Source organism: Macrobrachium nipponense, chromosome 36, assembly GCF_015104395.2.
Source record: "Macrobrachium nipponense isolate FS-2020 chromosome 36, ASM1510439v2, whole genome shotgun sequence".
Lineage (NCBI taxonomy): Eukaryota > Metazoa > Arthropoda > Malacostraca > Decapoda > Palaemonidae > Macrobrachium > Macrobrachium nipponense.
The window spans coordinates 29,127,229-29,150,979 of record NC_087220.1 but is presented as its reverse complement, the minus strand read 5'-3'; the positions used below and the strand labels follow the sequence as shown (position 1 = coordinate 29,150,979).

General features: G+C 38.1%; 1 protein-coding gene across 2 annotated transcripts; it reads right to left on the bottom strand.

Annotated features, from left to right (window-relative positions):
- Positions 1-1,989: 1,989 nt before the first annotated feature.
- On the bottom strand, positions 1,990-22,909 carry LOC135203542 (actin nucleation-promoting factor WASL-like). 2 transcript variants are annotated; one of them, XM_064233273.1, is made up of 12 exons: positions 22,493-22,909; positions 19,080-19,243; positions 18,173-18,298; positions 14,409-14,534; positions 13,566-13,665; positions 11,677-11,893; positions 10,360-10,462; positions 8,575-8,839; positions 5,516-6,441; positions 4,278-4,373; positions 2,423-2,595; positions 1,990-2,363 (listed from the first exon to the last, which is right to left on the bottom strand). In XM_064233273.1, the coding sequence occupies exons 2-11, from the start codon at positions 19,194-19,196 to the stop codon at positions 2,425-2,427; spliced, it is 2,247 nt and encodes a 748-aa protein (XP_064089343.1). In that variant the 5' UTR covers positions 19,197-19,243; positions 22,493-22,909; the 3' UTR covers positions 1,990-2,363; positions 2,423-2,424. The 2 variants fall into 2 exon arrangements, with proteins under 2 accessions (XP_064089343.1, XP_064089344.1); XM_064233274.1 differs by having other exon boundaries at positions 1,990-2,595; positions 5,516-5,656; positions 5,687-6,441; positions 22,493-22,907.
- Positions 22,910-23,751: the final 842 nt, after the last annotated feature.

Sequence of the window (23,751 nt, the reverse complement as noted above, 5' to 3'; positions counted from 1 at the left end):
TAAAATACAGCTAAGGAATGTAGTCACATCTTCCAAGTCGTATTCCAATGCTGTAATGAGAATTACTTTAGACAAACATCACCGTTATACAAAATGCAAATGTAAAGAAGTGTTGCGAATAATATGAGAAATCGATTATATATATTTTTATTACCATAAGAATATTACCTGCATATTGTTACAACCCGCCAGGTGTGTGTGTATGTATGTATATATATATATATATATATATATATATATATATATATATATATATATAATATATATATATATATATATATATATATTGCCTTGTCTTAGAGACATATTTCACTCATTTTTCAAGGATAACATTTCGAAATATATCTTTACATTTTTGGCTATTTTCTTGGTCGTTCAATTTACCTCTAGTCACTATAATTTGCCCCTAGTCACTATCATTTGCCTCTAGTCACTATCATTTGCCTTTAGCCACTATCATTTGCCTCTAGTCACTATCATTTGCCTTTAGCCACTACCTATCATTTGCCTCTAGTCACCTATCATTTGTTTCTAGTCACTATCATTTGCCTTTAGTCACTATCATTTGTCTCTAGTCACTATCATTTGCCTTTAGTCACTATCATATGCCTCTGTCACTTATCATTTGCCTTTAGTCACATCATTTGTCGAGTCACTATCAATTTGCTTAGAGTCACTATCGTTTGCCCTAGTTCCACTATCATTTGCCTCTACTCACATATCATTTGCCTTTAGTCACTATCATGTGTCTAGTCTACATCATTGCTTTTAGTTCACTATAATTTGCCCCTAGTAAAACTTTGTCCATTTGCACTTTAGTCACTATCAATTTGTCTCTAAGTCAAGATAATTGGTTTCCCCTCGAGGCACTATTCATTTGACTCTAGTCACTATCATTTTGCCCGTTAGTCACTATCATTTGCCTCTAATCACTATCATTGGCCTTTAGTCACTATCTTTGTCTCTACTCACCTATTTCATTTTGTCCTTTAGTCAATATCATTTGCCTCTACTCACTATCATTTGTGCCTCTAGTCACGATCATTTGTCTTCTTACTCACTATCATTTGTCTTAGTCACTATCATTTGCCTCGTACTCACTATTCATTTGCCTCTTAGTCACTATCATTTGCCTTTAGTCACTGTCATTTGTCTCTAGTCACTATCTTTGCCTTTAGTCACTATCATTTGTCTGCTAGTCCCACTATCATTTGCCTCTACTCACTATCATTTGCCTTTAGTTACTATCATTTGCCTTTAGTCTCTATCATTTGCCTTTAGTCACTATCATTTGTCTCTAGTCACTATCATTTGCCTCTACTCACTATCATTTGCCCCTAGTCACTGTCATTTGCCTTTAGTCACTATCATTTCTCTCGAGTCACTTCTTTGCCTTAGTCATATCTGTGCCTTTAGTCACTATCTTTGTCTCTAGTCACTATCAATTGCCTCTAGTCATTATCATTTGCCCTAGTCACTATCATTTGCCTTTAGTCCTATCATTTCTCTTGAGTCACTATCATTTGCATCTACTCACTATCATTTGCCTTTAGTCACTATCATTTGCCTTTAGTCACTATCATTTGCCCCTAGTCACTATCATTTGCCTTTAGTCACTATCATTTGTCTCTAGTCACTATCATTTGTTTCTAGTCACTATCATTTGCCTCTAGTCACTATCATTTGCCTTTAGTCACTATCATTTGTCTAGTCACTATCATTTGCCTCTAGTCACTATCGTTTGCCCCTAGTCACTATCATTTGCCTCTACTCACTATCATTTGCCTTTAGTCACTATCATTTGTCTAGTCTCCATCATTTGCTTTTAGTCACTATAATTTGCCCCTAGTAACTGTCATTTGCCTTTAGTCACTATCATTTGTCTCTAGTCAATATCATTTGTCTCTAGTCACTATCATTTGCCTCTAGTCACTATCATTTGCCTTTAGTCACTATCATTTGCCTCTACTCACTATCATTTGCCTTTAGTCACTATCATTTGTCTCTACTCACTATCATTTGTCTTTAGTCACTATCATTTGCCTCTACTCACTATCATTTGCCTCTAGTCACTATCATTTGCCTTTAGTCACTGTCATTTGTCTCTAGTCACTATCATTTGCCTTTAGTCACTATCATTTCCCTCTACACACTATCATTTGCCTTTAGTCACTATCATTTGCCTCTACTCACTATCATTTGCCTTTGGTTACTATCATTTCCCTCTACTCACTATAATTTGCCTCTAGTCACTATCATTTGCCTCTAGTCACTATCATTTGTCTCTAGTCACTATCATTTGCCTTTAGTCACTATCATTTGTCTCTAGTCACTATCATTTGCCTCTAGTCACTATCATTTGTCTCTAGTCTCTATCATTTCCCTCTAGTCACTATCATTTGCCTCTATCACTATCATTTGTTTCTAGTCACTGTCATCCCATTCGTCATCGTAGTCATCGACTTCGTCACCGCTGTCATCAGAAGACTGAATGAACTGCTCTCGCTTCTTCAGCTCATTGTGGAGGTCCAGCGCCCAGCCTTCCAGTTTGACTGGAGCGTCTGAGCCTTCGTCCTTCGACCCCGGAGCTTCGACCTGTAGTGGAGAGCCAGTTTGAGGGATATTAGAATCTGTTGAAGTGTTTTATTATTACTTTTATTGCTATAGTAGATTCACATCAACCGTGCATTTGATGTCTAGGCCAGTCCCTTACGACGCTCCTGATTGGCCGTTGATAAGCCAATTACGGGGCTGGAAACTCCCCTGAGTCTCTCTCGAGAGTTCACACGGGCAGGATGTATGTGTTCCACCTCTCCTGAGGTATACGTTTGAAAGACGTATCCCTCAGGATAAGAGGAACACACATCCTGCCCATGTGAACTCTCGAGAGAGACTGAGGAGAGTTTCCAGCCCTGTGACTGGCTTATCAACAGCCAGTCAGGAGCGTCGTCATTCATCTGCTTCTTCATATAAGTGACTCTCTAGTGTTTTTTTAACTATTATATATGATAAATTCATAAACTAAGTCTACGGGCATAGCTAGCCCCGTTTCAGGGAATCCCTTCTCACCCCCACCCCCTTCAAAGGAAGGGGTTAAGGTAGGATGAAACCCCATTATAAACCATCTTGGGGGTCCCCACTATAACCCTGCCAAGTTTCATTCCCATCGGACCAGCCGTTTGGCCGTGATTGAATGACAGACAGACGGACAGACATAACGCCCATTATACGTAGCATAGTAAGATTATTATTTTTATTATTCCGATGATGAAGCCTATTCATATGGAACAAGCCCACCACAGGGGACCACTGGCCTGAAATTCAGCTTTCCAAAGAATACCTACGGTGTCCATTTGTCATGTTTTCTTAATCGTCTTCAGACAACACTGATACAAATTGCCAATTGAGCATTTTTAATGCTAATTTTAGCATTTTATGGTGATTTAGCATTAAACATTTGGATATCGGCTTGAAACTTCATATTTTCGGTTTGTTTTTTTTTGTTTTTTTGGTGATAATTAAACTATAACTTTGTCATATTTAATAGGTGCATTTCATCTTACTAGAATAACAGTTTTCTGATTATCATTAAATAAACTAGAATAACAGTTTTCCTGCTTTATCAGTTATAGAAACGTATTTTAACTGTTTTTTTTTTTTCCTATTTTAATTTATGCTAGCGGTCCGCCAAATTTACAATTATACATTAAAAGTCTACTCAGAAACAAACAAAAGTTAAGGTTATTTTCATTAAAAATCCATTTGAGTAATTGGAGTGAATAATTACTTAATAATTCCTACAGCAACCGTGCATTTGATGTCTAGTCCAATCCCTTACGACGCTCCTGATTGGCTGTTGATAAGTCAATCACAGGGCTGGAAACTCTCAGTCTCTCGAGAGACTTCACCTAGGCAGGATGTATGTTCCACCTCTCCTGAAAGAAGTTATTCCCCAGGAGAGGTGGAACATACATCCTGCCCATGTGAACTCGAGAGAGAGACTGAGGAGAGTTTCCAGCCCTGTGATTGGCTTATCAACAGTCAATCAGGAGCGTCGTAAGGGACTGGCCTAGACATCAAATGCACGGTTGATGTGAATCTACTATAGCCACTCACTTGATCAAAGTATTATACACACCCATTTCTATCATGTACGGTCGACAGATTATTATATTAATAAACAGTATCTTCGTGCGGCCGTCTACTTTGCATTTAGTACTGCTAGCACTTCATATTCCTACAGATTAGATCTGAATAAGATAATTTGCTCTACTCACGTGGGTCAGGGTCACCCCAGTCCGGATTCTTTCCAACATTTCACTTCTGGCGTCACTCGGAGCCTCTCTCTTCGGGGGCAGAGGAGCAGACGCAGTCTGCAGACATAGATAACGATTTAACTTTAGTTCATTAATCCTGACAGACAACTCATTTTAATGAAGATATAACCTTAATTAAACAAGAAATTTTGGTGCTACTTTAAGGCTTGTTATCTACGTGTTACCTACTCCGAGGGTCTAGAGTCGGCCAAAGGCCAAGCGCTGGGACATACGAGGTTCATTCAGCGCTGGAAGGGAAACTGACAGTAGGTAAGTTTCCAAGGTGTAACAGGAGGAAAACCTCGCAGATACACTATGGAATAATTGTTAGGTGAGGTTGGCTAGCATGATGGAAGGAAGATAACCTGAATGGAGGTACAGTAAGAGGAATGGAAGGGGTTGCAGCTAGGGGCCGATAGGACGCTACAAAGAACATTTAGTAATACCTGCAGTGGACCCCGTGAGGTGCACTAACAGCACTAACCCAAATACTTAAAGCTGACGTTTCTGTGAAGACCCCTGGGAATTTTTAAAGTTGGTACAGAAGTAAACAGTCCAGAACTTCTATGTAAGTCTGCATAGAATCAAGGTTATCAGAACTTCACTCTGAGGTAGGCCGAAGTACTTCAATTGTTGTCAAGGAGCGGGAAAAAAACACTACGAAATTCAATGTGTATAAATTACAACTTTTCAGTGATTTCTCCAAGCAGGCGTTATTTAAGCCTTGTTTTTTAAGTTTCTATTTCACTTCACCTTCTTGTTAAGAAAAAGAACTGTGCCAGGATTAGACACAGTGATGCTGAGAATCAATAATGTGTTTCATTTATGAATAACAAAAGAAATTTAAGTGTTTCCTTTGATTAACTGAGTTCGGGGCAAAATCGAGCTACTTCAGACAATGCAATTACTTTTCCCTAATACTAATTTGAACAGTTTTTCTTAAGACTTCCTCAGTTTAGCAGTGTTAGTTTACGCAATCCCAACATACAGTGCACAATTTCAAATGCTAGCTTTTCAGAGGTCACTCATAAGTTTTACTCTTTGCATCGAAAGTAGAAAGTTCTTTAGTTTACAAAACACCTTGATGTCTCATAAAGTTTAAGGCCATAAACATTTCTGTCTTTACATTTCCCTTGAATTCATGATCATATTGTACCCCTCTAGACTCTTGCATGTTTTCAAATGAAAAAGCAAATTACCTTCAAATTATGACCTCCTCGAATCTGTTGCAGAAAAGCTGAATGCTGGTCGTCAGGTGTACTCGGATTGCTTCTGGTAGGGGCACGTCCTGTCATACTTGGCAAAGAAGGAGGAGGAGGAGGAGGAGGAGGAGGAGGAGGAGGAGGAGGAGGAGGAGGAGGAGGAGGAGGCGGAGGAGGAGGAGGAGGAGAAGGAACAAATCCACTACCTTGGGCCATCTTTTGAGGACGAGCAGCCATTTCATTACTATACGGCATTGGTGGAGGAGCTGGTGCTGATCCCCTGTTGCTTGGCGTTGGTGGAGGAACTGGCACTAACCCACTCATACTAGGCATTGGTGGGGGGACTGGTGCTGATCCAGTTCCACTTGGCATTGGTGGAGGAATTGGCACTGATCCACTAACACTGGGTATGGATGGAGAAGCAGGGACTGATCCCTTACCCCTTGGGAACTGTGCAGGTATTGCTGGTACTTTTCCACTGGATACAGAAGGCGAAAGAGAAGATGATCCATAACCACCTGACGTATGCAGTGAAAGAGGTGTTGGTCCACTGTTGCCATATGTGGGTGGGGGAGGTCTAGGTAACGGTGGAGTAGGTGGTGTAACACCATAGCTTGAGAAAGCTTCGATTGGCGGAGAGTGAGGAGTACGTGTAGTACCAGATTTACTGGGCGCCTGCGACGGTCGAGAATGTCCTGCACTTGCCCCGCCCTGTATGACTGGTAGCTGACGGCCACTAGGAGTAGTGGGGAAACGTTGGTGACCTTCCGTGGGAGTTGCTTTTGACGAATATAAAGACGGTACTCTTCCTTGACTTGAATGATGAGATGCACTCCTAGGTGGCGGGGGAACAGGAGCGTTGGCTAGACTTGTTCCAGAGGGCGCGTCTCTCGGAGGCAAGGGAGGGCGGTAGTTGGAATATTCTAAGAAGAGAGATGATTGATTATATGTAAGCCAAGCATAAGTACGTATTGCTGAATAATAGCGTGTAACTGGTACAACTTAGGTTCAACAGCATTTCAATTTCAACAGACCAATGTAAACATATTAGTCACTTCAAAGTTCTGTGCTACCAGTACAACCCATTACTTTATACACTTTTGGGCAAACTCTTGGTTGAAATAAGTAGAAATTAAATGAGTAGTCTATTAAAAGAAATTGATGAGAAGGAAACCTTGATGATTCTTGTGCATCTGTTACTAAATTTACTGAGAAAATCAGGTTACTTTCAATTTGGACTAGAGTATATTTTAGCCAAGGTCTAAATGCATTTTACTTAAGGAGAACATAATTCAAATTGACAGTATAACTAGATGCTTTCAAATACCATCTTTACTGCTAACAATCCCTTAGAAGGACTGTATCAAGAGCCAGTACCCTTCCTTTAGAGTCAATCAGATCCAAGATGAAGTCTAGACAAGTAAAAAATTTTCTGCTGGTTTCCTGTGTTGTTGGTACCTATACCGGTGCCAGACACACGACGATGGTTAACTTTAACCTTAAATCAAATCAAAACAACTGAGGCTAGAGGGCTGTGATTTGGTATGTTTGATGATCGGAGGGTGGATGATCTACGTACCAATTCGCAGCCCTCTAGCCTCAGCAGTTCGTAAGATCTGAGGGCGGAGAGACAAAGGGCGGACGGACTGACAAATAGCCATCTCAAGGGTTTCCTTTGACAGAAAGCTAAAAAGCTTCAATAGCAAAACTCGGTTAACTCTGGCTAACACAAACTTCTCTTTTCTTTGAAGATAATTAGTTATACCTTGAGAGCCTTCCATGAACTATTGGGAAGATGACTTATCTACTTTTATGTAAGAAGTACGAGATGGAGTAGTAGTGCAATTTGAACGTGTTGTGTAGAAAGGGGCATATTAGATCAATGAAAAGATGCACTCCACAAGTGGCTTTGTTTCACTGCTAGTGTGAAGAACTACATATTGAAAGACGAGACCGCTGCCAACCAGGCCACACAAGTCATAAAAGAAGCTGGAACTGGGTTCGATCTTGATGTGAGTTGTCAGAAATTTAATTGTTTCATACATGATTATGTGTTGATTTTTGATTTTATATAGTATATATATATATATATATATATATATATATATATATATATATATATATATATATATATATATAACACACACACACACACATATATATATATATGTGTGTGTGTGTAAAATATATATATGTATGTGTGTGTGTGTGTGTGTATATTATATATATATATCATATATATATATATTATATAAATATATATCTATATATATATATATATATATATATATATATATTATATATAATTACTGACCATGAGGTTTTGTGTTACACATACTTATTTTGGCTACATTCTGCACTTTTACATCGCTATAGACTCGCGAAAAACCACTTTTCCATAGACTGCCTCTCATCCGGTAATAAATCGTGCAAATCAACGAGGGAGAAGTATAAGGTTTTAATGAAAGCTGATGTTAGCAGTTCCGGAGCCGATGACAGACATGGCCTATCCATATTCTCTTTCTTCCATCTTGCTTTCCTTAACCCTCTCATAACAACTGATCCATAGTGCAACTGTTTTCCTCCTGTTACCATTTTAAACCTTATTAGTTTTCTGCAAAAGAAAACTATTGTGGTGGCTCTGTTGGTCCATCAACACTTTTTCGGTCCGCCCCAGATTTTAAAAACTACTGAGGCTAGAGGGCTGCAAATTGCTACGTTGGTCATCCGCCTTCCAATCATCAAACATACAAAATTGTAGCCCTCTAGCCTCAGTAGTTATTTATTTCATTTAAGGTTAAAGTTGGCCATAATGGAGAATCTGACAACGATATAGGACAGGTCACAACCAGATCGTAGTTCAAGTTTCATCGGCCACGGCTCATACAGCATTATAAAGAGACCACTGAAAGATAAATCTATTTTTGGTGGCCTTGATTATTCACTGTAGCGGATGAACAGAAAACTCGATTATGCCCAAGAAAAAAATATCAATTTCTAGTTCCTAGATCACAGTGCTTGGCCTGAATTCTGTATCCTATTCTATCCTGCATTACCTGGTGGCAAAACTGGTGGCGCCTCTAGTGGCGGCATGCTGAAGCTAGAACTGGGAGACCTGTCCTCTTCTATGTCCGGGAAGCTACGACTGAGCTTAGAGGCAGTACCGGCTCTTCTGCTTGGCGGTGGATAGGGTTCCACTCCACGATTGGTCGAGAGCTTTCTGTTCATCTTGCGGACTTCATCCATACCACCAACATTTTCGATGTATTGCATAACGTATCTCTGAGTTTTGGGCTCGGACATCTGTTTATCAAATCCGATCTTTTTTCAAAAGGAGAAAAGGGTAGTTGGATATTAATAAATTAGTAACAGTATCAGATATTCCCTAGATAGTGACCCCACAAGGGTTTTAGCCTTGTATGTATGTATCCACCTCTCCGGCGTGTTTAGTACCACAAGCCTGTTGGGAATGACTGTTAAAACGTAAACAAACGACTGTAAATATCATCAAGATCCTGACCCCCAAAAGAAATATTATTCCTAGATAACGATCCCCGAACTTTTCGGGGGTCACTGTATATGAAAGATCCAAAGCATCTTAGTACCTGTCTTCTCTATATTCAAATAACCGAGACGTTTACTGTGATGATAAGAAAGGACTGAAAAAGATTCTTAATATGATACAATGCAACTGAAGTGCAAACATACCACAGATGCTACAGGCCTATAATTATATGATCAATCGTTCAGCAAAATTATAAAGAACTGGGAGTGAATGTTGAACGCAAAACAAGATCAGGAATCCAACAACGGCAAATACTTAACAAATCTGTGCACAGCAGGCATTACTGGAGGTCCTCTGTAGCGCCCTTTCGGCCCCTAGTTGCAACCCCTTTCGTTCCATCTTACTTTCCACCTTCTTCTAACAATGATTTCATGGTGCAACTGCTTTGAGGTTTTCCTCCTGTTACATCCTTCAACCTTTCTCTCAACTTTCCATTCAGCACTGAATGACTTCAAAGGTCCCAGCTCTTGGCCTTCGTCCTAAATTGTATATTCTATTCTATTCTAAGAACATAAGGCGTTTAAATCTAATCATTTTCAGCCAGTACCGATGCAAATATCGCCACCAACTGCTTGAAAGTGAAAAATTAGTTTCCACTTCGTGAACTGTAAATTTTTAATATATAATTTGTCAAACAATTAATAAAACTTCCGTTAGCCCTGCTAGCTTATCTGATAGCAAAATGCGCATGCCTTGTTATCGATACCTTCACAAATCTCCGTTGGGCCTAGATAAGAAAGGAATGTAGAATTTAGGCCAAAGGCCAAGCACTGGGACAGATGCAATCATTCAGCACAGGAAAGGAAATTGAGGGTATGTCGGTTTGAAAAGTGTAGCAGGAGGAAAACCTCAAAGCAGTTGTAAGAAGGTGGAAAGTAAGATGGAAGAGAGAGAATATGAAAGGAGGTACAGGAAACGGAAGGAAAGGGGTTGCAGCTAGAGGCCGAAGGGACGCTGCAGAGAACCTTTAGTAATGCCAACAGTACACTGATGGCACTAAACCCCTATGGGGAAATGGGCGTAGATAGATTTTGAAATAACCCAGAAGTGAAAATGCTGAACTACAGATCTAACTCACTTAAAATTGGGAGAAGATTGGTATTCAAGATCCAGGTTGACTGATAAAGTCAAGCCGGTAAGATTGGTAAATGAGTTTTGTTTACTTCAACTGTACTGGTTCAAATGGTATTCTTGGGGAAACTTGGCAAAAGCTTTTGCAAAAAGTGTGAAAAATATGGGCACAAAATGTTTATACAGGCAATCCATCTATACTCACATTCTTTAACAATTCCTCAATATCTGAGTTGATGTTGAATGCAGAATCTAAGCCAGCATGACTGATGTGCTTAAAATCAGTAGGTCGACCAATTTCGAGCCTCCTGTTGGGAGAACAAGAGATTATAACTAAGATGTTAATTCCGTTTAGTGTGTTATATATAGCCTGAAACAATATGGTGCAAGGGGTGTTCTTAACCTGAAATAATAGTCTCAAATAAAAATGTCATTACTTGTAGTAATAAAACTCCAAATGAAATTTTTATGAACTACTACAGCAAAACCTTTCGACATTTGATGTGAGATTCCAGATGGGTTGTTTATGATGTAGAAGAATTAAGGCTTAGTAGAAACAATTCTGCTACAATGCTAGTGGCTGGTAATAAAGTCACTGGAAAAAATCGGAAAAAAAAAGTCTCAAATTTGGCTAGGTAATAAAGTCACAGGGGAAAATTCACAATATTTCTTTGGGATCATTATATTTAGGATACTAACAGTCTTTTGTTTATGTTTTAGCAGTCATCCACAACGGCTTTGTACTAAACACACCGCAAAGGTGGATACATAAAGGGTTAAAACCCTTCAGGGTCACTATCTAGGGAAGATTAAAGTGACTATTTTATGTGACATTTTTCACTTAGATTCACTCGTGTAGCATGAGGTATGTGGATTTGTGTGCGTCCCAGAGACTACGACGTCTCAGTAAAATGGGACCAAAATAAGGAAGTTACCTTGAACCAAAACACCAATAACTTTACCTAGTTAGCTATGATGAACTATGTAGAACCAAATGAAATCTAGGTCTGTCTGGTTAGAGTGGAATGAAAGGCAAGGATTATGGTGAACAGAAAGTAAAAAAGGACTGACTTTTCATAGAATGCTTATAATTTTTACTTCAAAAAAGTTTGCTCTAGGGCTCAAGTTGTTTAAAAGAGTTCCATTAACTGCGCTAACAACGCTAAAGAAAAGTCTTATCTTGATTTCCATCAAGTTTTCAAAGGGACAGGAACTAGTGCAAGTGTCATTCAGCGCTTAAGCAAATTACCATCTGTTCAGTCAAAGGCAACTTATGGTCACAAATACACCCCAGTGAATTTGAAAGGAATCTTCCCATAGATAGTGAACCCGGTATATATCCACCCTTGCAGCGTGAGTAGCTCAAGCCCGTTGGGGATGACTATACGGGCATAAAAGACTAAACACAAAAATAATGACCCTAAGAAATATTGGTCCTAGATAACGACACCCGAAAACCCTGGGGGTTCACTATCTAGGAGAGACCCTTTTAAAGCTCCTGGCAAGAGGTTAGCATATTCACCTTGGTTTCTCTTTGTACGGATTCCCATACTTGTCCATCAGCTTCTTCATTCCTCTGATGGTTCGATATTTCGAAGCCTTCGATTGCTGCTGTTCTTTCAGATCTTGTTGCTGTTGCTGCTGACGGCGATGCTGACTGACCTTCTCTTGATACTGCTGTTCCTGCTGCTGTCGCAGCATCCGCTTCTGCTGACTCAGCATCGCTTCCCTCTTCCTTTCTGCAATGAGTTGGTTGCAATTGATATTTCCACCTTCTTTTCGTGTATTTCTTTGGGATGTATGCTAGATAGTGACCCCCAAGGTATGTATCAACCTTTGTGGTGTGTTTAGTAAATATAAACCCATTGGGGATGACCATAAAAACAAGCAAAAGACTGTAAATATATAGATAATGACCCCAAGAAATATTAGTCCTAGATAACAACCCCCCAACAACCCTAAGGAGTCACTATCTAGGATAGATCCTTTCTTTAGAATCTGTGGTTCCATCATGGCGAACGAAACGCCTGGTAAGGTCACTTTTCTCAAAAGCCGTTCATATCTAATTACAGCACTATTTCTCTTTACCTTTCTTCCTAATAAACACCTTAATATTCTTTGGAAGCTTGAATTAATAGTCAGTGGTCCCTTTGTTGGTCTTGTTCCATATGAACAGGTTCATCTTCTGAACAATAATAATAATGGTTAGGCACTGATCATAGAAATATAATTCAGATGGTGACTGAACAGGGGAACTGTGGTCAATGCTAAATAAGGGTCAAGCTAAAAGAGCAATTGAGATATTTTCTCCCGCTAAGTGATCTACAACCATTTCCTAGAATAGAATATAGAATTTAGTTCAAAGGCCAAGCGCTGGAACCTGTGAGGTCACTCGTCATTCAGAACTGGAAGGGAAAATGGCACTGAAAAGGTTTGAAAGGTGTAACAGAAGGGAAACCTCAAAGTAGTTGCACTAGGAAGCAATTGTTAGAGAGGGTGGAAAGTCAGATTGAAGGAAGAGAATAAGAACGGAGGCACAGTAAAAAAAAGAATGGAAGAAGTTGCAGCTACAGGCCAAAGGGACGCTGCAAAGACCCTTGACTAATGCTTAAAGTACTTTCCAGGACCATTCCCCAGGCTCTCCTCTGCATTGTTGTGATTGTATGGTTAGATATACCTTGTGTAACCCACAAAGACAAGTTAATTGACAAAACTATGTTCAAAATACAGACGCTCCTCTACTTACAAACGAGTTATGTTCTGAACAGCTGCATGTATCTTTCGTAAGTCGTACTTGATAGACGCAGTCATTACGTACAATACTATAGATGTTTTCGCATACTAAAACACAATACCAATTCTGTACTGTATTTATAGAATATTATATTAATACAAATGATATTTACCTATATACATTAATAATATTATGATGATAATACAGTAAAATGCAGTTTTAATTTACAATCACAGTTGTTCGTAAGTTGAAAGTTCGTATCTCTGAAAGTTCGTAAGTTGAAAGTTCGTATCTCTGAAAGTTTGTTAGTTGAAAGTTCGTATCTCTGAAAGATCGGAAGTTGAAAGTTCGTATCTCTGAAAGTTTTACTTGAAAGTTCGTATCCCTGAAAGATCGGAAGATGAAAGTTCGTGAGTAGAGGGGCATCTGTAACTAAAGCCCTTTCCACACGACGGGCAAATGCACGGCGGGCAGACACTGTTACCAATTTTGTGGTTGGATGGCGATCACAAGTTTGGTCCAAGCCATAGGTTCGCCTGCCTCTGCCTACTGCCTGTCTTGGACTGTTTGAGCTGGTAACACTGTTTAAGAGTGAGAGAATGACGGGCCTATCCGAGTGCCCGTCGTGACTTTCCCCACCTCGTGTGGAAGGGGCTTAAATATACGGTTTTCTTTACCTTCGCGCCTCTTTTGCCTCCCCATCAGGAGATTCTGGACGGCTGCGCTGAAGAGCCGAGCTTCGTCCATGGCTGCGAAATTCAAGCCTATCATTCTCTCCTGTATTTCGTTATTAAAAAGAGCCAGGTGAAACGATTATTGCTTTATCTGCATATATATATATATATCTATATATATATATATATATATATATATATAGATCTAGATTATATATATATAATAAAAGGAGACCATAAAAACGCCAAAATATAGAGAGAAAAATAGTATATTTCAAAGACTGCTGTCTCCCTCTTCAGGTAGATGAGTGAGAAAAGTTACAGAAAAGGTGGTATTTATACCAAGAGATCCATCCACAGGTACAAGAGTTAAATGACGGAATTGGCCTTGATTAAACAAGGACAGGTAATGACATCTCAAAGGGCGCATGGAATTCACATGTCACTGACAAAGTTTTCATTCAACCAACGCTTACGAGGATTAAAGGAAGATTATTGGCTTACCTGTGGATGGATCTCTTTGTATAAATACCACCTTTCCTGTAACTTTTCTCATTCATCTACCTGAAGAGGGAGACGGCAGTCTCTGAAATATACTATTTTTCTCTCTATATTTTGGCGTTTTTATGGGCTCCTTTTATTAGATGGAAATCTGATGTAACAGAACATTTTACCAGTCATATACACATATATATATATATATATATATATATATATATATATATATATGTGTGTGTGTGTGTGTGTGTGTGTGTGTGTGTGTGTGTGTATGTATACCCCATTGGGTATTTCTTCACCACCAATAATAATAATATTTATTATTATTCTTATTAGCTGTATACTCACGTCCCCCTCAAACTGATGGAAAAACTCCCTTGACACACTGTAAGCAAATTCTCTATAGATCTCCTGTTCCATCAACAAGGGCGGCAGACTGTGCGTCTGTTGAGTGCAGACTTGAATGTCGAACACCTGCAACAGATCCAAAGAAAAATCATGAAACCGGAATTGAACACGTTCCATCTCGTTCAGCACTTCGTGTGGCCTTGGTCTCGAGACCAGTTAAAATGAACGACTATTGCCTGTTTGGTAAATGTGAGGGTGACCCATGACTAGAGGCACTATTTGACGTTCTTTGCAGAGTCTCTTCGGCCCCTGGACGCAACCTCTTCTCTGAATAATAAATATGGAAATAGCAGTGTAGGGCAGAGGGAGATATAATCATTTAGTTCAGACACCCACAAAAGCACGACTCATAATATTAAGAAAAGGAACATGAAATTGTCCTAAGAGATATAATTAACTTTCTTTAGGATAAAGATGAAGTTTAAATAATATATAATGAACATGTAGAATAAAGATCAAGTTTAAATAATATATAATGAACATTGTAGAATAAAGATCAAGTTTTAATGATACATAATGAACTTTCTTTAGAATATAGATGAAGTTTAAATGAGATATGATGAACATTCTGTAGAATAAAGATGAAGCTTAAATGAGATATAATGAACATTCCTTAGAATAAAGATGAAGTTAAATAAGATATGATGAACATTCCTTAGAATAAAGATGAAGCTTAAATGAGATACAATGAACATTCCTTAGAATAAAGGTGAAGCTTAAATGAGATATAATGAACATTCTTTAGAATAAAGGTGAAGTTTAAATGAGATATAATGAACAATGTAGAATAAAGATGAAGTTTAAATGTGATGCAATGAACATTCCTTAGAAAAAAGATGAAGTTTAAATGAGATACATTTAAGCTTCATCTTTATTCCTTAGAATAAAGATGAAGCTGAAATGAGATATAATGAACATTCTTTAGAATAAAGGTGAAGTTTAAATGAGATATAATGAACAATGTAAGAATAAAAATGAAGTTTACCTGAATAGGTGCGACGGATCGAGCACGACCCAAGGAGTGTTTCAAAAAACATGTTTTTTCCCATAAATCATCGTCTATCTCGAATCTGGGTGTGATCGACCAGCAAGAGGCCGAACACACACTACAATCATGTCAAAACTTGCGTTTGCCTTTGTCCTTTCCCCTTTTCTGAGTAACTGTTTGTTTTGAACATGTGTGGGATACAAAGGCAAAGTTATCAAGTAGTGATTTCCTGTCTAACACTGTTGACTCTGGGATAGTTTTGTATTGTTGGAAACTGTAGGTAGATGGTGTGTGTACATTGTGCATGCCATTGGTTGTGGCTGAGATGCCTTATATTGCCCTTTGGTCCAATTTCCTTCGAATGCCAATTTCTCAGTTTTTGCTGCATTTTTCATCATCAATGGCCAGCAGGCAGTATTCTCTGGGCATGGGTGTCATCAACTTAATTCTAATGGAATTAAAAAGTGATGTTGATGATAATTTACAGGTTCCTGACACCTCTATGGCAAAAACCTCAAGTTTGTATAACAAAGGGTTGGAGGCGAGGGAGATGACCTTGAAATGATTACAAGACAAGAGGGGGAGAGAGAGGGTGGGAAGTAGTGGGTCTGTGCCTTTTCTGGTGACAGATTACATGAGCTTATGTCAGTAAATCATGACACACTGTAGAGAGAGAGAGAGAGAGAGAGAGAGAGAGAGAGAGAGAGAGAATAACATTTTTATGACAGTAAATTACATCTTAGTGCTGATCTTTTACATAATTCCGTTCTAGGCTAATATGAGTTCATTCTATAAAAAAAAAAAATTACCCACTTCCTATTTCATTTAGGTACCAAAAATATTTGTGAAATTTTGACAATTTTTTTGGCCAAAAAAACATACCTTTTTTTCTCTTTTCTGAATTTGACCTCAATGGGTCTGACACCTTTTTTGGCAGTCACATATTGTAAATAGTAGTTTTAGGAGGATTCCCTCAATTTTTTTGTGTATATAGTGTATTTTGTATTTTTTTAAATATATTCATAAATTATTTTTTTGTATATACTTATTTTTTTAAATATATCTGTAATCAATATTTAATTTGTAGATGGGTATGATTTATCTTCTCAGTATTGTTCGGCAATGGTGAAATTGATTTTAGAAATTAAAATATACAGCATAGCTACAGTTTTTGAATTTTCATAAATTTTTCTGGACGCTCGGGTCGAGCTCGACCCCACAAACCTTTAAAGGGATACCAAAATAGCGAAACCCATCCAAGGTTAAATTACCTATAATGAACATTCCTTAGAATAAACATGAAGTTTAAATAGATATAATGAACATACTGTAGAATAAAGATAGAGTAAATGAGATATAATGAACATTCCTTAGAATAGAGATGAAGTTTAAATAATATATAATGAACATTGTAGAATAAAGATGAAGTTTAAAGATGTAATGGACATTGTAGACTAAAGATGAAGTTTGAATGAGCTATAATGAACATTCTTTAGAATAAAGGTGGAACATTGTGGAATAAAGATGAAGTCTAAATGAGATATAATGAAAATTACTTAGAATAAAGGTGAAGTTTAAATGAGATATAATGAACAAGGTAGAATAAAAATGAAGTTTGAATTACCTATAATGAACACTCCTTAGAATAAAGATGAAGCTTAAATGAGATATAATGAACAATCCTTAGAATAAAAGTAAAGTTTAAATAAGATATAATGAACATTGTGGAATGAAGATGAAGTTTAAATATGATATAATGAACATTGTAGAATAAACATGAAGTTTAAATGAGCTATAATGACCATTCCTTAGAATAAAGGTGAAGTTTAAATAAGATATAATGAACATTGTGGAATAAAGATGAAGTTTAAATGAGATATAATGAACAATGTTGAAAAAAGATGAAGTTTAAATGAGCTATAATGACTATTCCTTAGAATAAAAAGGTGAAGTTTAAATAAGATATAATGAACAATTTAGAATAAAGATGAAAATGAAATGAAATATAATGAACATTGTGGAAGAAAGATTAATTTTAAATTCCCAACAATGAACACTCCTTAGCATAAAGGTGAAGTTTAATTAAGATATAATGAACATTGTGGAATAAAAATGAATTGTAAATGAGATATACTGAACATTCTGTGGCATAAATATGAAGCTTAAATGAGATATAATGAACACTGTAGAATAAAGATGAAGTTTAAATTACCTATATGAACGTTCCTTAGAATAAAGGTGAAGTTTAAATAAGATATAATGAACAAAGTGGAATAAAGATGAAGTTTAAATGAGATATAATGAACAATGTAGAATAAAGCTGAAGTTAAATGAGCTATAATGACTATTCCTTAGAATAAAGGTGAAGTTTAAATAAGATATAATGAACATTGTGGAATAAAGATGAAGTTTAAATGAGCTATAATGACTATTCCTAGAATAAAAGTGAAGTTTAAATAAGATATAATGAACATTGTGGAATAAAGATGAAGTTTAAATGAGATATAATGAACAATGTTGAAAAAAGATGAAGTTTAAATGAGCTATAATGACTATTCCTTAGAATAAAGGTGAAGTTTCAATAAGATATAATGAACATTGTGAAATAAAGATGAAGTTTAAAAGAGATATAATGAACATTGTAGAATAAAGATGAAGTTTAAGTGAGGTATAATGAACATTCCTTGTATAAAGGTGAAGTCTGAACGTACTATACCTGAATGAAATAAGATCTCCGGGCGTTATCCTTTACGAAAGCCGCAATGCCAACGCCAAGTTTGCTCCAGACGTTATGATTCGTAGGCACAGTGCCGTACACCTCGACTACGGCTGTGGCCTGAGACTGGAAAACAAAGATGGCTCGGTAAAGGAAGCTTCTAGGACACATGACACAGCCATCCACCAACTGCAAACCAGTTTGTCTGCCCTGGGTGGGGCTGGGTTGGGTAGGGGATCAGGAGGGTAGGGTAGACCACAGAGCCGGGTTCCAGCATGGGTAGCGCATGCCAACAAGCTCGTTTAATATGAGTCCGGGCATAAAACAACAGGATCTTATCTCTTGCATGTATCTTTCAATATCCGGGACAATAACAGTAATACTTTGTACATGTTAAAAAGATTGCCATTTTCATCCCAAAAATCTAATGAGTAAACTAACTATATATTAATCATAAAACAATATAACCGTTTTTTAGTCTTCTGTAATAGGAAACCACTGAGATGGGTAACTGTCTGTCCGTCTGCACTTTTTCTCTCCGCCCTCAGATCTTCAAAACCACTGAGGTTAGAGGGCTGAAATTTGGTATGCTGATCATCCACCCTCCAATCATCAAGCATACTAAATTGCAGACCTCTAACAGAAAAAATCCAGGATAAAAATATTAAGAAGAGATCAGAAAAAAGTTATTATTTTCTTCTACATCAAATGAATAATTACATGGAGATTTATCAGTCTTCGATGAAAGATAAAAAAAATTGTCAAATTTGTGCTCAGTCGTGACGAAAGACAAGATGAACTTCTTAATAATAATAATAATAATAATAATAATAATAATAATGATAATAATAATAAAATGAAAAAGCAATATATCTCAGACATACCCTTCCCTACACTTTGGCCTTACCTGACATCTTGGCTGTAAAGCCTTGAAGAAATTCTCATTTTCTTCTTTGCTGAGAAGAGTAGAGATGGCATTGGGCGGAGGCGGTTTCCCAACGGTCTGATGGGTGGGCGCACTCATTCTCGCTGGAGGAGAAGATCAGAGGCTGCTGGGATGGTCTGCTGCACCTGCAGAGGAAATCTCCGGTCATACTGGCTCTACATGTGTGTGTGTATGTGTATATGTGTGTGTGTGTGTGAGTGTGTATATGTATATATACATGTACATATTTACATAATATATAATAGCTGGCTAACCAGGCACTGCCTGGGAAAACTCTGAATGACAATCAATAATCTCTCTCTCTCTCTCTCTCTCTTTCACTCTCTCTCACTCTCTCCCTTCAGTTGCTTCAGTTACAATACCCAGCTATTTTGACATTTCATATTTCCCCCCTTCTCACCCCCATTCCTATCGGGGCTGAACTTGGGTTTCAAGGGCATTGGAAGTGTCACTATTCATTTCAGTGTCCTCAAACGCTATGGAATAGACACTAATATCTCTCTCTAGCTTTCGGTTACTTTTAGAAGTCACCATCTTCCCCACCCCGCCCGCCCCCGCCCCTCTTCCTATCAGGACTGAACTTGGACTTAAGGGCATCGGGAATGTCACTGTTCATGTCAGAGACCTTAAAAACTATAAATTAGACACTAATAAAACATCTGTCATTTTCAGTTATTTTTACATGTAACCCCCTTCATACCCTTTTCCTATCGAGGGTAAACTTGGTCTTAAAGGACATCGGAAGTGTTGCAATTCATCCAAGCGACCTCAAAAACTATGGAATTAGACACTAATATCTGTCATTTTCGGTTATTTTTACTTTCACACACTTTTTCCACCCCCTTCCCCACAACCCCACTTCAGTGCCAGTGACGTCTTATCCCCACAGTATTCATATATATATATATATATATATATATATATATATATATATATATATATATATATATATATATATATATGTACAGCATATATGTTGCAAATAAAATGGTAACAGAACATCATTGATGTGAATAGTGTACTATAGCAGATTCACATTACCCGTGCATCTAATGTCTAGGCCCGTCCCTTACGACGCTCCTGATTGGCTGTTGATAGGCCACTCACAGGGCTGGAAACTCTCAGTCTCTCTCGAGAGTTCACATAGGCAGGATGTATGCTCCATGTCTCCTGAGGGATAAGTCTTTCAGGAGAGGTGGAACAGCATCCTGCCTAAGTGAACTCTCTTGAGAGACTGAGAGTTTCCAGCCCCGTGATTGGCTTATCAACGGCCAATCACGAGCGTCGTAAGGGACGGGCCTAGACGTCAAATTCACGGTTGATGTGAATCTACTATAGTACGGAGGAGATGGGGGAAGGGGTTCCCAAATGGGTGTTACGGGCATTCCCGGATTGACAACTGTGGAGGCCCGTGGGCAAGAATTTTGGTGGAGGCCACCATTCGCTATCACACTTATATATATGTAACAAACACACGCCCGCATCACATGCAATTTGGTAAACTAACTGTATTATGTATTATCTAGCTAGGCGTTATTCTATTATTTCTGGCCAAGTTTGACATTTTTAGACTATACTATAGTCTCGCCTTTGATACTTTATTACGTCAACTCATAAAGTAACACCACCAATAACTATGAAAATAACACGCAACATTACGATATAAATATGTACACTCACGTACTAAATGCAGACTCACACATGATTTGTAATATTGCTGTATTATATTAACATTATATCATTTCTGGTTAAATCTTACACTTTAGGACTACATAGTCTCGCCTATGATACTTTATACGTCTTCTGATAAAATAACAACACCAATAACTGTAAAAATAACACGCAAAATTACAATATATTGATGGAAATTTATACACACAGACACTACAAGCTTCGTGGGAGACACTAGCCCAGGCTATGTAATACCTATACTCTGTTTTTTTTTCATCTGTCCATCCGCCTGTGGTGTTTTTGTATGGTAACACTGCGTCCCGGGCTTTAGATAGTTACATTCAGCTTACATTCAACGATTATAATATCCTATTTCGAATATTAACGGTGTAATTCGCATACAGTAAATTATTAAAACACTTTTCAGTTACAAATGTACACCCAGATATCCTTTTATTTACCTAAAACTTACAATTACCGTAACTATCTAAAGCCCGAGACGCAGTGTTACCATACAAAAACACCACAGGGGGATAAACAGATGAAAAAAAAAAGAGAGTATAGTAGGTAATACCTTATATCGTTTCTGGTCAAATATGACGCACTTGGACTATCTACCTTTAGTTTTCGTCTCTGACACTTTATGCAACCTTCTAGTTTATAATGCATTCAAAAACATATAAATTGACGAGGAGACAGAGAAATATCTAGCAATTACCTTTCCGTGATCACTAGACGAGCCTTTGTTATTGTTTACGAGAGGCGGGAGCTTTCCGTTCAGTACAAATCAGTTGACAATTTGAGACATTTCCTTTGCAACGGCCCCTCAACCTTTTTTTTCGATATTTTGGCTGTTAATTTCCCTAATTCTCTCCTCTCTTTTATTCCTCATTGCTTTACAATAATTAAACTTATAATACAAATACAATTGTTATTATTATTGTTATACATGGATACATTGAATAAAATAATAGTAACGGTTATGAACTGACTAGAAATAGTACTACACAACAGTGCCAATTTGGTAACTATGAAAAATGCTTCCACGCGATCCTTGTTATTTCAGAGACAAAAATTAGTTGCGACTTTGTGAAGGCCCCCAAAATGTGGAGGCCCCCAACGGGCACGTGCCCACTTCGCCCATTAGGTGAATCCGGGCTGCATATTCCCGAACGGTATAGCCCAGTAGTACGAACCTTCCCTGAAAAAAGCGGGAGGCCATAATCTTCAAAACTAACCATAGAATCTTCTTGAAAATAATCTCATAATGTCTCCCATACCCAAATTTTCTCGGGACAACATTCTTGAATGTAAATATAAACTACCCAAGGTATTAAAACTCGGGTTTTCAATATAGTTCTTAAAAACCGTTGAAAACCTTGGCTGGTTTCCATTTGGGAAAATGAATTATAAAAAAAGACAGAAATTGATGAAGTTCTGACTGGTATTTAAGCTCTTAGCGGTCATCTCTTTTAGGCATCTTTATCTTTTAGATATCTTTACGAAAGGAAGTTGGCGAAACAACACTTTAATTCCAGATATCTTTATGGAAGAAAGACGGCGAAACAACACCTTTCTTCCAGATATCTTTATGGAAGAAAGACGGCGAAACAACACCTTTCTAAAATATCCTTACGATAGGAAGATGATGAAACAACCGACACGGTGGTATAAGATTTTCGCATTTTCCGATATTAACTTACTTGAGAATGCGCTGACGACTTCCACTGAAGAGTGACGAGTTGAAGCTGCCTTATTTTCCAGCGTGATTTTATGACGATCTGCAAAGAACACTGACCAATTACAGGAGTAACTCACCTTTGGACGTATCTGATGAATGATTAGATTAGTCAGGCGTGCCAACGCTGCCAAATCTTGTGGAAAGATTAGATTAACCAGGGGTACCAACCGCACCTCAAATACTTTTCTCAGTTTTCGTATCCAGCCTATGGGCCGTCTTTGTCTGTCCGTCCGCCCTCAGATCGTAAAATCCACGGAGGCCAGAGGGCTGCAAATTGACACGTTGATCATCCACCCTCCAATCATCAAACTCACCAAATCGCAGCTCTCTAGCCTTAGTAATTATTTCTTTATTTTATTTAAGGTTAAATTTAACCATAATCGTGCTTCTGGCAACGATTAAAGGAAAGGCCACCACCAGGCCTTGGTTAAAGTTTCATGGGCCGCGGCTTATGCATCATTATACCTAGACCACAAACCTATTTTCGGTGGTCCTGATTATAAGCTGTACAGAAAACTCGATTATGCTTGAGACACTTCTGCCTATATTATGACTACGATTTTTTCTACTTTTTCAACAACTCTGTGGATAATGGCGATTATCACTTTTCTTATCATGTCATCTCTCCTATCTAGGTTGAATCTTGTATTTGAAGGTTCCGTGTACATACGGTCCCAGGCTGAAATAAACGACATTATTGAATTGAATTGAATATAGCATTTAGGCCAAAGGCCAAGCACTGGGACCTATGAGGTCATTCAGCGCTAGAACGGAAATTGACAGTAAAAAGGTCTGAAAGTTGTAAAAAAGAGGAAAACCTCGAAGTTGCACTATCAATCAATGGTCAGGAGAGGAGGGTTGAGGAAAGTGAGATGGAAGAAAGAGAATATGAAAGGCTGTACAGTAAAAGGAACGAAAGGGGTTGCAGCTAGGGGCCTAAGGAAGGGGAGCTGCAAAGAACCTTAAGAATGCCTACAGTGCACCGCATTGGGTCCACTGATGGCACTAACTCCCTACAGGAAATCAGCGCTGCAGCGTAAACCTGAGTTCCTTAGGTTAGGTTAGGCTGGGCCTTCTTAATCTAACCTCAGGGGTGGAAGCGAGCCTCCTCAATGCTCAGCTCAGATTCCGTTTAAGTGCTTAGATTGTCGCTTGTCAGAGAGTGAAAGATCTTCATCCTTTCAGGTTAATTAGGCTTCAGATACAGATCAACAACGAGAA